This window comes from Corylus avellana, chromosome 2 (assembly GCF_965113065.1).
Source record: "Corylus avellana chromosome 2, dhCorAvel1.hap1.2, whole genome shotgun sequence".
NCBI classification, from domain to species: Eukaryota; Viridiplantae; Streptophyta; class Magnoliopsida; order Fagales; family Betulaceae; genus Corylus; species Corylus avellana.
The window spans coordinates 6,034,863-6,052,680 of NC_142491.1; the positions used below are offsets into that span (position 1 = coordinate 6,034,863).

At 35.3% G+C, this 17,818-nt stretch overlaps 2 protein-coding genes across 2 annotated transcripts; one reads left to right on the plus strand and one right to left on the minus strand.

The window, feature by feature from the left end:
* The first annotated feature begins 488 nt into the window (after window positions 1-488).
* On the plus strand, window positions 489-8,475 carry UBP24 (ubiquitin-specific protease 24). The gene is made up of 7 exons (XM_059596502.2): window positions 489-874; window positions 2,176-2,838; window positions 2,988-3,172; window positions 4,292-4,539; window positions 6,085-6,230; window positions 6,580-6,756; window positions 7,960-8,475. Exons 1-7 carry the CDS (start codon window positions 860-862, stop codon window positions 8,146-8,148), a joined length of 1,623 nt encoding a protein of 540 aa, XP_059452485.2. The 5' UTR covers window positions 489-859; the 3' UTR covers window positions 8,149-8,475.
* A 2,569-nt stretch (window positions 8,476-11,044) lies between these two features.
* LOC132167662 (Transducin/WD40 repeat-like superfamily protein) lies at window positions 11,045-12,622 on the minus strand. The gene has a single exon (XM_059578675.2). It carries the CDS (start codon window positions 12,571-12,573, stop codon window positions 11,266-11,268), a length of 1,308 nt encoding a protein of 435 aa, XP_059434658.1. The 5' UTR covers window positions 12,574-12,622; the 3' UTR covers window positions 11,045-11,265.
* Between the last annotated feature and the right edge of the window lie 5,196 nt (window positions 12,623-17,818).

The following is a 17,818-nucleotide window of genomic DNA, read 5'->3' on the forward strand; positions in this document are numbered from 1 at the left end:
TTAACTATTCCATTCCAATAAATTATTCCACAAGCCAAATGAAGCTATAGTATTCATCTTAATAATAAGACACACGAAAATCCTTTTGATTAATTGATATCTGCGAAGAATATTTAGAGATTGAAAAGCCAAAAGTTCTAAAATCTTTTGCACAATAATTTCCAAAAAACCCCCATTTGGCAACCATCTCGCCTTATTTTCAAATTTCCCAAGAAAAAAATCAACATCTTTTTAAAATTATTACCAAAAAAATTTATTCACTTTTCTTTAAAAAAAATTCAAAACTCATATTTACTTTATATGAATCACTTCTTATTAATATTATTCACACACAAAATTCACAACAAAACTCTTTACCAAACAATTATATCAATAATTATTTAGTAGACATTTGTTAGGAATACCAATTAATGCTTGTCTTTATTTATTTTTATAATTGCTTATTTTTACTGTCATTGTAATCTGAACAAAAAGTCAAAAAAAACACAATCACTCCGAATAAAATAGGAAAACCTAACCCTAACCGATCAAGGAAACCACAAAATTTCCATTCTCTATCTCTCTTCTCCGCGTGTGCAGTGGAATGCTTAAGCTTGTGCTTGATCAGGAGGGCCAAAGAAGGGAGCCTTCCTTCGTTAAATGCTCTCTCTCTCTCGCCACTGCTCAGTGCTATCTCTTCTTTTCATGTCTTCAATCGACGCCTCTCCCTCCTCTGCTCCTTCAGGGTCTCCTCCTAATACCCCATTAAGCTTTGTCCCCTCTGCTCTCCTTTCCTTTCCTATACAAAACTTTTTTGCTTTAAAATCTATTTTTTGTTCAACTGCTCTGGGTTCGGATATTTTGTCTTCTAAGCAACAATATGAGTGCTTCTAAGGTGAGTTTTCTTTTTTCTTTCTTTAAAGATTGAATTTTTATGTTGGTTTTGTATTTTTGGTTTGTGGGTGTTTGAGTTTATGAGATGTAGTTGGAAGAAGGATTTTTATTTTCATGTTTGAATTGTGGATTATCTCATGCATGAAAGGACAATTGGAGGGGTTCTAAGGTTTTGCGCCTAGGAAGTTTTGTTGGATAAGAAAGAATAGAAAATTGCGATTTTCTATTGTGGATTACTGAGATGTAAATATTCTCAAGTTTATAGCTCTTTTGGTTTTGAATTTATGTTTTACGGGTATGATGGCACATTGGCATTGATGGATTCCATCTAGAGAGAAAGCTCATGTACCCATATAAGTGCGGTACACATGAGATGAATGGCAAGCAATGTGCTATAGCAACTGTGTGATTGAGGCAACCATGTTACCTTTTGGGGGTTTAAAGGCAGTATGTCACCAACTCCTGAAGCAGGTCGTTCTTGACCATTGATTGGATAAGGTTGTAACTTTGGCTTAAGCTTTTACATCTGTTTTAAAGCTTTTCCTTTGGAAGATGGAAGGAGAGGTAAGAGGTTGAGGGAATGATAATTGTCTTCAACTAGTTGATACAAATGCTATTTGCATTAGAAATCGTCGTTGTTTATAGATTCTTGAAGGTGGCTTCCAAGTTGTGTGGACTGTTAGCGTAGCTTTTAGCATATAGCGGCATTCCAGGGAAAGACTTGAATATGGTTTTGGTTATGCAGAGTTAGAATTTGCCAATCGGCGTCTTCTGCTTTTGGTGAAGGCTGCTATATGATTGGGGAAACCTGTTGGTGTGCGCCGAAGTTTATATCATCTCTAGATTGCAAATGGACATTTGTGGAATGCAATTCTATGCAGATGATACCCAGTGCATTGGTGATTTAGTATCAATTATTCATGTGGCATCAGTTGATCTCTTGGGTGAATCTATCCTGCTTAATTATGATTAAGACATGTATGGCTAAGATTTCAATCTCTCTTTGAGTGTCTTATACCTACTTGAATGGTATTTTCCTTTATTGTAACTCCCTTGATTCATTTTTTTTTAAAAGATTTAAGCATCAAGCATGAGGAAACAGTTCATCTGTCTTTACAAATTTTCGTGATATTTTTATTTTGCAACATTGTTAACTTGTTATGTGATTCCAAAATAACATGGTTTGATGTGTAATTAGATGTCCAATGCTTGTTTCATACTGATTTTTGTATGATCTGTGAAGCTATTATGATTATTGTTCTTGCTTGACTGTTTGTTTTTCATGGTGTTTGCTCACTTTAGAAGGTGCTAGTATTTGGGTCATTCTCTGAAGATGAAACCAAGTCATTGCTGCTAAAGCAGTCGTCTAGGAATGCCGAAAAGCCGGTGGAGAAGAGAGAATTGCAATTTGGTTCAGTGAATTTTGTTCCTGGAAAATCTTTGGATGGTAATCATGGTGAATCAAGCAGACAGTTGGATTCTCCAAAAGATCCGAATGTGCTTCCGCTCTCAAATATGCTTAAGAAGGACAATGAGCTGAAGAGTGTTAAAATATCAAACGAGCATTTACCGGCAGCACTTCAAACTCCAAAAGAAAATGGAACCATTGATGATTCCAGCCACGGATCGCCTCATATTAATGGTGAAGAAGTGAAACCAGACGATATTGGTTCAACTTCGTTGGTTATATCCCAGAATGAGGATGGCCCCTCAAATCAGTTTTTAAGCTTGAAATTGCAGAACACAGAGCTGAATGGAGATTATGTTGATTCATCTGTATTTCTCGCCAAAGACGACTTCCAGAAGACATCTAATGGGCCTGTTATGTCTTCCAGAAACCTATTACCTAGAGGTTTAATAAACTCGGGGAACTTGTGCTTTCTTCATGCAACACTACAGGCTCTTCTATCCTGCTCTCCTTTTGTTCAGCTTCTGCAGGAATTGAGAACTCGCAACATCCCTAAGGTCTATTTTCTTGATGCAATTGTTTGTATTTATTCTTTCTACATTTATGTTAATATTTTCTGCAGGAATTGTGTATGTTATGTCTATGCTGTCAAAATATAGTCTCCAATACATGCCTAATCTGCCCATCTTGTACTTTGATTTTTTAGGTTGGCTATCCGACATTAACTGCATTTGCCGAATTTATTGCTGACTTTGACATGCCAAATGATTCAAGCTTAAAGAAAGATATGGTTATTCTTGAGACTGGTAGACCTTTTAGGCCTGCCATGTTTGAAGGGGTTCTGAAATGTTTTACTCCAGATGTGCCAAGCAGCATCTCAGGCAGACCAAGGTGTGTGCGTGTTCTGTTTCAATGCTTGTTCCTTTATTGCATTGCATTTCATATCCAGAGATTGGAGTGGACTAAATTATCCATATCCAATTTTTGGCGTGATGATTTGGATTGAATATAACAATTTCTTTGGATATTTCAATCCTTCGTGTGATGTATGTAACAATACCACAGCGAGATAGTATAATTATATACACTTGGTGATTTCTTATCAATTTGTAATCTTATAGTACATAACAAAAAGAAGATAATTAGACAGGCGTAAACTCTATTGTCATTCCGTGAGAGTTTCTTTTCTCCCCTGCCACCATCTTCTTTTTTATGGTGTATTTTTCCTTAAAGTTATATCTGTTACTGTAGTTTAATGGATAGTAACCGAGTGACAACGATGTGGCATGGAAATAACATGTCGATAAATTTATGGCAAAAAGAAGATAATTAGACAGACATAAAGTCTGCTGTCATTCTGTGGAATTTCTTTTCTCCCCTGCTTCCATCTTTTTTATGGAGTTATATCTTTTCTTGTAGTTTAATGAATAGTAACCAAGTGACATGTTTGCATCTTTGACCCCTTTTAGCCGTGTATTGGCATGTTTAGGTTGTCAAAAACTTTATGTTGTTGAAATACGGTGCCTTCTCATGGTTGATGCTTGTTGGACATAACATGACTATCTTTATATTTCCTTTGCTTTCCTTTTGTACTTTAGCATTATGTTAAACAACTTCTGAAAGTTTTTCTGCTGTCAGAGGGTTATTGCTTTTGTTATGAAGCTGTCATTTCCTAATATGGACATGGTGCATGGTTTAATGCTATTCTTGTCAATATTTTTTTTTACCAGAGAATACCAGATATGGTGCTGATAAGTGAGAAAATTAGAAGTTAATGGCCTACTGGTAAAAAAATCTTAATTTTTGTTTGGCTGATTTGGTAAATATTTTGTCAGCCCTGGGGAAAAAGAAAAGAAGCCTATAAGACTAATATAAATAGAGGTTGGAAAATGCATGGTAAATCTAGCATGCTTATCATCTTTATGCCTGATATTGGTTGCTGTCAACTGTGATTTTATTTTTAGGTGTTTGTGATTAATTTAAGTTGGTCTCTGGTGTTATCGTTTTCAGGCAGGAAGATGCTCAGGAGTTTCTAAGCTTCATCATGGATCAAATGCATGATGAGTTACTTAAACTTGAAGGACATTCTCGAAGCATTAATGGAAACAAATCATCTCTAGTTTCTTCTGCTGAAGATGATGAATGGGAGACAGTTGGCCGAAAGAACAAATCAGCAGTAACAAGAACTCAAAGTTTTGTTCCTTCAGAACTAAGTGATATATTTGGAGGACAGTTGAGAAGTCTGGTGAAGGCAAGAGGTAGGGCAGTTTTGTCATTTATGCAACTACAGTTGATTTTCTTTTTTGATGTCTTAATTTTTTCTATGTTCCCTCGACTTGGGTATGCTGGTTATTGTTCTTTTCCATTTTCACTGCCTTAGAATGCTATATCTCTTTCTCATCTTTTCTTTTCGTATGTTAATCAGAATGCAGACAAAAAAAAAAATTAAAATTAAAAGAAAATGTATGTGAAATCACAATGACCATTTTATCCAATATACCTCCACTCTAAGAACCATTTACAAAGTGATCTTCAAAGTGAATGTGCACAATTGGGCATGCTAGATAGCTTTTCTATAAACTACACCTTAAATGTCTCTAACAAGCTCATCCGTTGTATCCAAGTTGTTTTTAGATAAGCAGGTAGTTTTGTTTCTTCAATTCCAGATGTTTAGTTAAGATATTATGCTATTTTCAAGTATTTGTGCATGGTTTTTGGACCAATTTGGTTTTCATCTATGTCAAATGTTACAGTCGTCCGAGAGAAGTGGATAGTATGTTGTGGAGACCTTTCTCCTGTTTCCTTTTTCAATCTATTATACTCCATGGAAACTCATTCAAAAGAAGGGGGATGGTATGTTGTTGACACTGGCTAGCAGCCACAATTTTGCGGTGAAGAGCTATTATAAAATGTTACAGTTAGGTGAGCACTGTTCGTTCCCTTGGAAAGTATTTGGAAGGTTAAGGCCCCTCCTCACATTGCTTTCTTCTTATGGACAGCAGCAAAGGGTAGAATCCTCATGGTTAGATGGCGGAGTTTGTTTATAGTTAACTGGTGTTGCCTATGCAAAAAGAAAGAAGCGGCTATTAATCACCTTCTCATCCATTGCATGTTTACTACTGATCTCTAATACTTGTTTCTTAACATATTCGGGGTTTCTTGGGTGATACCTAGTAACATCCTAGAACTACTTCATTCCTGGAAATTTCAAGAGTTGAGGCAGCCCAAAGAGGCAATCTAGAAAGTTATTTATGCTTTCTTAATGTGGAGCATTTGGAGATAAAGGAATGGACACCTCTTTGAGGAATGCGAGTCCAACATGCTTTCTCAAGAATCCTCTTTTCTAAGATATCTTTTGGATTGGGTTATTGTACATGTTCCTAATTTTGCCTCAGTGAATCTGGTAGATCTGATTAATTTTTTAGATTATAGAAGCCTATAGGGTGTTTGGCTCTCTTGAATACTCTTAGTGTATGAGGGCTTTTATTATTCATCAAAAATCCATGCCAAATGACTCACTCTTAATAGCTTGATCACAAAAGCAAAATAATAGTTAAGTGATGTCTTTTTCTGGGCCTACTCTGGAAATATCTATACTTAATTTTGTTTTTCACTTCCCATATATGTTTGTGGAAAAAAATAGTAGTTCTATTGAAATGCTGAGAAATGTCCTCAATCTTGTACATCTGTCATATCTGACCTTTTAATTTCTGTAGAGAGTTTGGATTAAATATCTTGCTCTTTTTCTTTTGGTCATGAGTTCTATGTATTCTTTTCTCCTGATGTCGATGTGTGTGGAGCAGGAAATAAAGCTTCTGCTACTGTTCAACCATTTCTTTTGCTGCACCTTGATATTTATCCTGAAGCAGTTCGTACTATTGAGGATGCACTTCGTTTGTTTTCTGCACCAGAATCTCTTGAGGGGTACCGAACGTCAACAACTGGAAAGGTAACTTTTTTTCTTTGGTCTTTTTGGTCAGTGTGTGGGTCTTGGTGCATTTTTGTATGAAGCATTAGATGCAGTTGGGTGGTCACAATGGTAAGAATCTGCAAGATCAGTGACTGCATAAGTGAGGAAGAAGAGAAAACAAGAGCTCTGCACAGCCATCGCTAGTTTGAGAATGATAGACTCCTCTCTCTCTCTGCCCTTTGCTGACATAGGCATACACTCACAACACGTCTCCATGCGTACATGCATGTTTATCTGTGATCTTAGCTAAATAGTTTAAATGACCTATTTAGGTCATATGCTTCTTGCTGCAGATTTTAAAATATTGTTTAATTTTGATGGTTTTCAGGCAGGTGTTGTGACTGCCAGCAAATCTTTTAAGATACAGAGTCTCTCAAAGATATTGATATTGCACCTCATGCGTTTTAGTTATGGAAGCCAAGGAAGCACGAAGTTGCATAAGCCTGTACGCTTTCCTCTTGAATTGGTGTTGGGTCGTGAACTACTTGTTTCTTCGTCTACTGAGGTGATGCTCCTAGTGTTATGTTATCATTACACATAAATACTCTGCTGTTGTCGTTTGTTTTTTTAAATTGAAGTTATTGCCTTCTGCATGATGCCCTTCTGTTTTATGAACAATTTCTTTGGTATTATCTAGCTCCTCTGGGTGCTGAATACTGGAGTTATGACCATTGCATAATTAGAAAAGATGTCAGTTATTTTAGAAGTAGCCGTTGTTGTGGTTGTCATCCTTTTACCTTGGCTGTTTGGTAATGGTCTAATATACCATTGGTCAGTTATAAGTTTATTATGAATTGGATATATATAAATATAGTTACCCTTGTATGGAAAATATATCATAGAAAACTAATTCATTAGCCACCGATTTACAGTAATTAGTAAAGAAGATGCACGTAGAATTTTAAAATGGATACTATTCCTTTGTTAATCACTTTGCATAAATCTATTTTCTCCTTTAAGATTGATTGATAATTTTTTCATGCAACTTGGCTGGGTGTTCACCATTTTTATTTTTTAGAGGTAAAGAGAGTGTAGATTAATTTTGTATTGGGCTAAAGCTGCTGCTTTATGTCTTCTTATGTTGCTTTACTGATAGGAAGTGTATTCAACATAATTGTGGCTTCTTTCCTATAGTTTTTGTTGATCCACTGGTCTTAAGAGGTGCTGATCTTCCTCCCTTCCCTTGGCTAAGGTTGTAGAGTGGTGGGTTGTGATTGAGATAGGTGCTTGGTTTGAACCTGACCTAGGGAAGAGAAGTCCTAAGACCAATCAAAATATTAATGCTTCACACGTGTAGGTGTTATGCAAATGACTTAATTATATGGGAGTGCTGAAAAGTTGGGCAATTGTGCATCTACTTTTACTTTGCAATCCTGCCTTGAATTTACCTTTGATTTGTGCATGTGCACCTACTGTATAGGATTTTTTGATGGGGTTGGATATTGTGATTTTTACTCTGTATTTTACTTGTGCATCTCGAGAACAAATGTCACAACATAATCTTTTTAGGATGTTCTGCTAACGATTTCCTTATAATATCATGTTGTAATGAAATCGTCAAAATTTATCATGTAACATTCTTTCTTAATATCCCAATCAAGTTTTGAGGTTAATAATTCTATTTTGACTGCCAAATCGAAGCAAGCATGTGGATATTTGTAATAGAATTACAGGCTAAATGGTTTTTCTCTTTCTTTGCTTTGTACAGGGTCGAAAATATGAACTTGTTGCTACAATCACTCACCATGGGAGGGAACCCTCAAAGGGGCACTATACAGCCGATGCTCGCTATCCCAACGGTCAGTGGCTACGGTATGATGATGCATCAGTCAATGCCATTGGTGCAAATAAGGTGTTGCATGACCAGGCGTATGTCCTCTTCTACAAACAAGTATAGTGAGGCAACCGAGGAGTTTTAGTCTCATTTGTGTAATTTATGGAAAAGATTTGACATGTTAGTCAGGTGCCAACAGGATAAAGGCCATCTTTTGATGAAGGTTGGTGAGTGCTTTGGATATTTTCGGTATGAGGATGGATGGATGGAGTGGTAAAGGTTGTAACTATTCTTTTGGCTTATAGTCATGTCATGCAGTTTTGGAGTCCTTGTAATGAACATGTATTGAAGTTGATGCCATATTGCTAAATGTAGTGGATGCTTAATATTTATACAATCTCTCTCTTCTCAAAAAGATACGTTCTATTGTACAAAGGTTTATGAAAGTTCACATCTTTCTTTCACTCTTTTTCCCCGTATGAGCTGAGTTTTTGAATTGAAAACCAAGGGTGATTTCTTTTGGTTTGGTATATAATCTGGTTTTCTATGCATATGAAGGCATGCGTATTCTCCTTTTTGAATAAATTTGGATTTAGAAAGAGACTTCGTTATTTTAAGTTTTTAATACTTCTTTTAATCTATTTTCTCTAGTAGTTTTTGTACGTGTTATGCATCTGTGTGTTTCTTAGTGGTGGTAATATACAAAGAAATAACTACGCCAAAAAAAAAAAAAAAAAAAAAGGTCATACTGACATCCCTTTATTACTGAGTCTGACGGCTTCTACTGAATCTTTGGCTAAAAAGTTCTGATAACCCTAGAAATTACTGCACAGTTATTACAGTGTTAACGTGGCAGTTTCTACCAACCGTAAATTAAGGGTTGATTAAAGACTGCCATATGTAGTATATGGCATGTTAACCGTGTGTTGTTTTTTAGTATATTCAGAATTGAAAAAGCTCAAGTTCCATTGTTCTTCCGTTTTGCTTCCATGAATGGTTTTGTTTATCCTGTTACTACTTATTAAATCCTTCAATTCCCAACTCATTTTAAATGGGTTATACATGAAATAATAAACCAATGTAAATTGCCATTCATATTCCAAAAGTTCTGAGTTTGGTCAGCTTCATTCAACTGAATATATAAATGTTTCTTTCTTCCCTAGAAATAGCCCAGCCTAGTTGCTTTAACTTTTGGGTTGGTCCCTCAAAGCCTACAAGAGACCTGCAGTAATGGATGGTGCGGATTGGCTGTACCACTTTTGAAGTTTTCTTATAGTTGCTCGAGATGACTGCTTTGATTTCATTGATGTATATATATTGGCCCTAGAAATGTTTCTTCCCAAGAGTAAAGGGTGGTCCAATTTAGATTAGAGGGTAGCTGATCTTTCTATTATAACAACATATATACTAAATAAAATATAGAATCTCCACCAACAATTTACAAACAATTTGTAAAAGAAAGTAAACATTTAAGGTATTACAACTTTTACTACAATCTCTTTACAAATTCACGTGACAGGTCATATTTTAAGTGTCATGTGGACTGTGCCAGTCCACATTTTAGTAGCTGATATAGTAAATGTCATTATATCAATTTGTAAAGAATTTGTAGTAAAAGTTATAGTATCCTAAGTATGCTATTACATTGTTTTTATGGGTAGAAGGTAACTGCTGCTTTATATAGTAGCTTGCTTGCTTTCACACGAACCAGAGTGTTTCAGTGTTCTTTCTCCTTTATGGCCTTTGGTGGTCCAATACAGTGGATCATGGGTCACTTTTGCTGACCGGTTGTTGAACATAGAAGACTGTACTATTGGTACACCGCCTGCGGCTTCAACAAGCTGAATGTTTGCTTTAAGAGGAGTTAAAGGACCACCCTTATCTTTTTAGGACTTGTGGCCCAATCAAGTTGATCAAGAACAGATTAATGCACTACCTTCCTTCAACCCTTTGGAGTAAAATGAGGCAAAAAGAAGGAAAATCTATGGATTTGCTTCCTTATATTAAACTGACAATTTCAGCAAAAGGGGTGGTCAACAATGTTACAGTTTGATTTTGAACCATTAGAATGTTCTTAACTAAGGATTGGGGATTATCCCAAGGAAGAGGAAAAGAATAAGTTAAAGATGCTTTGGAAAAGTTAAAGTTAGCTTAGGTAAGAGTCCCATTGGAGGGGAGGTTACTTGTTTCTTAGGTTACTAGCAATTGCAGATGTAAGATTCAAATACTGTTTTCTTTTGTTTTTTCTTACATCCTCATTAAGTAAACGGAGCAGAAAAGAAACTTGCAGAAAGTAAAATGAGATGACTAAATTAAACCCTTTATGACAATTTGGCAGAGGAAATCCCTCATTGCATCTTTCATTTCCACCCTTTGAAAGTTGCTGACAACTAAAAAATTTTGAACTTCTGCAATATTCTGAAACCTAAATATTCTTCAAACACTAGATATTGAACAACTGCAATATTCCATCATCTAATGGAGCCTTATAGAGGACACTATTAGCTAGTTCTGATCTTAACTATTCTCTTTTAAACTGTTGACTAGTTTCTTTATAGAAGACACCTGTCTCCACAGATATTAGAGGGAAAAAAGGGAAGAATATATAAGTGGAGATTAGGAATAGGAGAAAGGAAAAAAACCATTTAATGGAAGAAAAGATTCCTTAGGCCATTACCAATAAGCAAACTGTGTCATGATGTTCTCTGGTTGGTAAAGCTTCTAGCATTTCTTGAGAACATCATAGTATTCTTTCCTAAAATTAGTAGTGGGGTAACTTTGTCATCTTCAAGGGTAGCAATGCCATGTTATTTTGTCTTAAGCAAGAACAGGTATCCAATAAGACATGATTATTCTTCACTAAATTACAAAAAGCTGCAACATAGCAAAGAATATAATTTATTTTCATTGATTGATTCCCTCAAACCCTAATTACAATTGATAAGAAATGTAAAGATTGTAAGAGACCAAAAACAAAAAAAGGAAAACAAAAACAAAAACAAAATCACAAACAAACAAACAAGACTTTATCCTATAACTACACAATAAAATCTCAAACCCCAAAAACCAACTCTAAGACATGTTAGGCTTCAACTCTGCCCTTCTTTTTGCCTTTGATTCTCCACTCTTTGATGTTTGTATGACTATAGACAAGAAGAAACTACAAGACCAATTTTGGAAGCACTGCAGACACTGAAAAAGGGAACCGGTGCTTCATTACACAAACCATGAAAGAATTTCCTAACACAAAACAATAGAATTCTTCACTGTATTTTCCCTTGGAGAGGCGCCATCATCTCTATTAACTGAGTGCTTGGAAACCCACCATACTCTTATGCTTTTATCAAGGCTTCCACTGTAAAGCAAGAATCCACCACCAACATTGCTAGGTGATGCCTGCAAACACTTGACTGGACCTTCATGGCCGCTTATGACACCAAATTTACTAAGCTTCCCATAAGCCTCTCTTTTCCAAATACCAATACTTTTATCTGCAGAGCCACTGCACAATATCTCCCCCATTAGAGACATACACAGAACAGCCATTTGATGTGCTTTTGTTTCATTAACAACCTTCCAACTCGCAAAATTCCCACTCCCCTCCCACCCCATCACAAACCCATCTGATCCTCCTCCATAAACCCATTTTCCATCCTCTGAAACCACCACTGAATTCAGTGAAACATCCTTATGACCCTCCAAAATTCCCTTCAAAGAATGTGAGCTCTTCCCCTCCTTTCCCCAAGCCTTAATCTTCCCATCCGCGGAAGCAGAATACACAATCCCTTTACTTGCCACCAACCCATTAATTGCATCATCATGTGCCTTGATCGATTCCAAGCACTTCAAATCTGATAGCCTCCACACCTTAAGGGTCTTATCCCATGATCCTGAGTAAATTAACCCATTTTCGGCCGCCAAGCAAGAAATACTATCCGCATGTTCAATCCACAACTTCTTGTGATGCCGCCGAGTTTGAACATAATTGCTCTGCTTCATGAACTTCCCCAAATAGTCCTTAGTTGTCGGAAGGGTGTCAACAAGCCTGAAAACATTCTCTGAGCTTCTTGACACCTTCCAAACTCTGATCCTGCTATCTTGGTGCGCTGTAAAGACCTTGTTTCCGACCGTTACAAGCGCCTTCACAGACCCATCTCCCTGTCCAAACTTTGTGAACAACCTCAAATCAGGCTGCTGCCAAACTATGATATCCTTGCCTTGTGAAGCGCTCAATATGAATTCACCGCATAAGGCCAGACAAGAAACAGAGCCAATATGGCCGGAAAGAACCGCCAACGGTCGATATGAGTGTGACCCAGAAACAGTTACACAAGATAACTGACCCTTAACATCCAGGAGCTCGAAACGGTGGGATGTTGCCGGGCTATCATCGGCCTCGCTGCTGGTACTACTAAGGCTGCTGGTGCTTGTTGCTGCAGACAATAAAGGGGTTGAAGGTTTAACGGTTTCTCCGGCTACAGCATCCATTGGATTACTCTGTTTCTCTCTCGCTGAGTCTATAATGGAAAAGGGTAATACGAAAAACATAGAGAGAGAGAGAGAGAGAGAGAGAGAGAGAGAGAGAGAGAAGAGGGAGAGTAAAAGGGGAGCGGGGTTGTAAAGAGAAGAATAAAGAGGGACACGGATTTCTTGTTGGAAAAAAATAAAGGTTTGGTGTTATATATTTAAATGGGAGAGGGAGTGGGGGTTGCAACGGCTACTTTGACAAATAGGATATTCATGCAAAAGTCGGTTATTGGAGGGTTCACTTTAACAGGAGCTATGGAGGATTGAGCTGTTGTTGAGGTTTTACTATCATGGTGTTCCCTTGACCAATTATAGCTTGCCAAATCAGCATGCCTAGGATGTTTGCCTAGGGCTTTTCTCATGTGAGAGGGATAGATTTTTCAACAATTTTGCTGTCTGAATTGCTAGCAATTTAAACAATAAATTTTGGACAATCTGCCTCTCCCTTGGCAAGTAAGTCTCATACAAATTCTCTCATATTTGTTATACGAATTGTTAACTACAAATTGCTGAGAATATAGATATGAGATAGAGTAATATTACACTTGCACATCTTTGACAACGTGATGAGATGTGTCAGCATGTGATTAGAGCAGTGTTAGCCACTAAATATTTTTTTAGACACCCTTCAATATGTTGACATGTGTCAACAAGCTAAAAAAAAAATTGTAAAAGAGTCGTTGCCCTTTTAGGTCAAACATGTTTCATGATATATATATATATATACACATCATTTTTCTCTTTTTTGTTTAATTAATTTGCTCACAATATTTAAAGAGATTTGGGTCTCTAAGATCATCATCCTGTTTTTAAGGGAGAAGATGTTTTTTGGTCCAAAGGTTGTGCCCATTCAAGTAATTTCCTTATTAATACATTTTTTTAGCGTATAAGACGGAGTATCTTTGCAAATTCTCATCTTCTGGGGGCTCATAAGAAACTGCAATTTAGGAGTGGTTTAAGGCTCTTATGTCATAGTCCCATAGAGAGGAATAATATAAAGTGATATATGTAAACGGCTACATGATATTCCAATTGGACCTAGTGCTATTTGAGCCAATCCAAGCCAAGTTGACCATGAATTAGGAAGACATCTTTATTTTAATCCCCTCAGTCGGATTAAAAATACAGTGATGTTGGACCGCAATCAGATCTTTTAATTCCTTATGTTTCTATCGTAAGCAGGAAAGACCCTCCTCCCCAATTGTTTTCTTCCCCATGTAGTTTGGTTTGGTTGTTTCTTGTTCTTATATATATATATATATATATATATATATATATATATATATATAGTGATGTTAAGAATACTACAAATTTTATTATAAGTTCTTTATAAACTAATGTGGTAGTTTACATACGGAAAAAGACCCATTTTTTTTTTTTTAATTGAGTAAAGGAGAAGGCAACAGGGGAGGATATTTTCTACCTCTGATCTAAATGGAAGAGAGAATGGAAGACTCTATGAAAATGCTTCCAAAATAAAGATGGGAAACGACCTACTTAGTTAAAACAAGATTATCTTCATTTCGAGTAAAATGGAGAGAACCATTTTATGGTCCATATTATGTTTCACAACATATATCGATCGGTGTAGGAGTTGCCTATGTTACTATGTCATTTAAAAGTTTTAAATGATATGACACTATATACATCGTTAGATACTATAAAATTCAATATGAACCGTCAAATAGTTCTTCTTCATTCATTTGTTCTGTCCACTACGTTAGCTACTAAACAATAAAATTTACACGTTAAATCTCACTGATTATTTTCATCAACATGGTATCATGTTACGCTTATATGGATTGCCACATAAATTTATAAAGATGTTGTAATAAAAATTGTTGTAACAACTAATTAACAAGCATTTTCCTTAAAAAAAAAAAAAAAAAACATTCGTTGGTCACAATGAAAGGGGGACAAATAACTCATTATTCGTCCAAAACATAAAAAATAAAGAAGGTGGACTGCCAAGATGAGTGCTTTAGAAAACCCTAGAAACGAATTTATGCAGAAATTGAAATATCTTTAAAAAGTGGCTATTTTCATATTGAAAAATCCTATTTCTAGGGCATGGAATCAAATCTATCCTTCATGCCCAATGAGATGTGAATGGCTCGGCATATATTCATTCACATTATTGGGTAACTTTTTCTTTTTTTTTAATTTTGAATATATTCCCACCTTTATAGTATAATAATAACGTTGGCCCATTCTTTTGCTTTAGTTTTTATATATTAATTTTGCTTGAATGCAATACTGCTAATTTCTTAATAACTTTTCAATTGCAAACAATTTCTCAAAACAAAACATGGATTGGAGTTTATAGGGTATGATATTTCGCTTATTATCGGCTAAAAAAGTCCAAGTTTGAACAATGTTTTTTTGTCAAACTGGGTTGAAGAATCATATGCTTTAAAAACATATATCTTTTTTTTTTTTTTCTTCTAAGCAAGAATAGATATAGTTTAACGGATCTAATTCGAAAGAAAACTGTCTTCTTCTTTTTTTTTTTTTTTTTTTCTTTTTGTATATTAATAATTCCGAAAAACTTGGTTAATTGAACAATTTGTGATAGGGACAAGAGAAAAAAGGAAGAAAAAAGGTAACGGAAAAAAGGCTTATAATTAATTGGGTTTGGTAGAACGTTAATTTTCATTAGCTCACATGAGTCTCATGATCATCAACAAGCCAATCACAACTTATTTTTCACCTAATTAGAGAGAGAGAGAGAGAGAGAGAGAGAGAGAGATTAGTATTAATATAATCTAAAGCTTTTTTAGGTGTTCTTGATTATTGGCACCACCATGTATGATTAGTATAATATTAATCCTGATTAATGTACTACCACTCTTTGTGCTTTTGCACCAAATTTTTAAAACATGTTTGGGCACAAAGAGTTAAAGTGGTCGGCTACAACATGTTTTTTTTTATCTACAATTATGACTATATAAAATATTAACAACTTTAAGCTTAAGCTCTCCACCATCTTCTTTCATGATTGGCCCCCTAAACTAATCACATGTAAACAACTGTGTTTCCCAAGAAAATTGGACCTCGAAGCTACCAGGAAAGTGAAAGAATATTATTATTATTATTATTATTATTTCTTTTGGCTTTGTCATTAAAAATTTGAAAGGATCAATTAGATATAAATTACTCAAAAGGTTACAAAGGTTCTTAGAATTGGACCAGGATTAGATTGAGAGAGACTTCTAATGAAACTTGGTGTCAATTTGGGCTTATGATTTGAAAACGAAATCATAAGCGTAAATTGTAGCTTAACCTTTAAAATTATGTATTTTTAACAACACGCTTTTATAACTACGATTTGAAAATGTGAATTTTTTTACATTTTCAAATCACTTTTTTTTTTTTAAAAAAAAAAAAAAAAAAAAAAAAAACGCTTTAAAACAATTCATTTTCTATGATTTAATTTAAGATCACACTTTGATCTGGGAAATCGCAACGCCAAATGCACTTTCATTTGTCCAAACAAATAAGTACTCAAATTTTCAATTGGCTGTCAGATTGCAGGGACAAACAATGCAGAGGATCCTAATCCCTTACAATTTTTACATAAATTACTCACATAACAAATATTCAAATTAGACATACATTACTCAAAAAGGTATAAAGGCTCTTACTTGTATTTGGAAAGAAAAGTGCCTAATTTTGTATGTCTTGAGGTGCAATACAAGCCATGCATGGTCGGATGGCGGTGAAAGAAAAAGAAAAAAGAATGGCAGAGGGGATGAGGGGGCGGTGGATGCCTGTCATATTAGACCACTTTGTAACAAAAAAAAAAAAACACAGAAAAAGTTTTTCTCAAATTCATGTATATTTTAAGAGGAAGTAATTTTCTAACATGCGTTTTTAAAATTACATGCGAGAATTATTGGCTCTATAAAAATTCATGATATAAATACTAAATTGGTTTATGTAGTTTGGGGTTTTGACAAATAGATCCATGCGATTTAAAAAGTTAAACACACACGCACAAAAGAGGTTAATCCCTTAGAAAAGTTTACAGAATTCTGTTAATGTGTTTGATTAGTACCAATCATGTTGTGACACATGTTACTTATAATAAAAAAATAAAAAAATAAAGAAAATGAAAGCAAAAATAGAGGGGTACCAAGAAGCAGGGCAAAACTAGGATTTTTGTGTAGGGGCTTAAACGTAGGTAAATAAATAAATACATATATACAAAGAGTAGTAGAGCAAAAAGGTAAATCATTTAGCTATCTAGGAGGTGAAAAAGTCATCATTGACGGAATACATAGTATAAAAAATAATATTTTTATAAGGATTTTAAAAAATTTTGGGGTTGTCAAAAATTCCCGAACTACTAAGGTAGGTACCCCTGTGTCTAGGGGTAACTGAATCACCCCATAGCCATTGGGGGTGATTTACCCACCCTCTCAAGTTATTTATTTATTTATTTTTGGCCATTTAGAGCTGGTTAAACCATCCCTAATGGCTATGTAATGGTTCGACCACTCCCCATTAGGCAAAAATTGCTTGACCACCCTCTAGTGGCCATTTGGGGGTGGCAATGGCCATGGGTGGTTTACTATCCCATTCTACTGATTTAGCAATGCTAATCAGTTACTAGATCACAATAAAATTTTAAAAAATAATAATAATAAAATAAAAATTTAAGACTGATTGGTACCATCACATCAACAAAATATGATAACAATAGATAAAAATGTGATTTCTAAGATTACTCTTTTAGGATTAGTTTTTTTTTCCCCTTGGGAGCTGTCCAGGATTAGTTTGCACTTTGCATTGGTACAAAGTATTCTTACCTTCGAAGATGTGATTGGCAAAATGTTTGAAAATTTGGAGTTAGCTTAATCCCCCAAGCATATACGTGTAGTTGGTGGGTTTGGTGAGGTCGTTTTGTAGTATTTCACAAGGCATGCAAGTGTTGTCATGGATTGGACTGATGTCTCAAATTGTACTGAAGATATAAGTCAAGCCTGGCTTTGAATTAACTTGTACTTGAAAAAGCTGTCGTTTTCAGGAGATGCAACTTGAAGAAAGCTCCATCTAAGTTTTGCCTCGCCAACGACCATTTCTGGAGTAAAAATACATAATAATCGTTGACTAAGTTGGATTTAACAGATAAATAGCATCACTTGTAGATGTGTCTTTGAATGCTTTGGAGGAACCAAACCCAATTTTTGCAATTGATTCAAGAAGTTACACAAAGCTCAGCCTTGTACCTAGTTTCTTACTCATAGATATACTTTGAATCCTT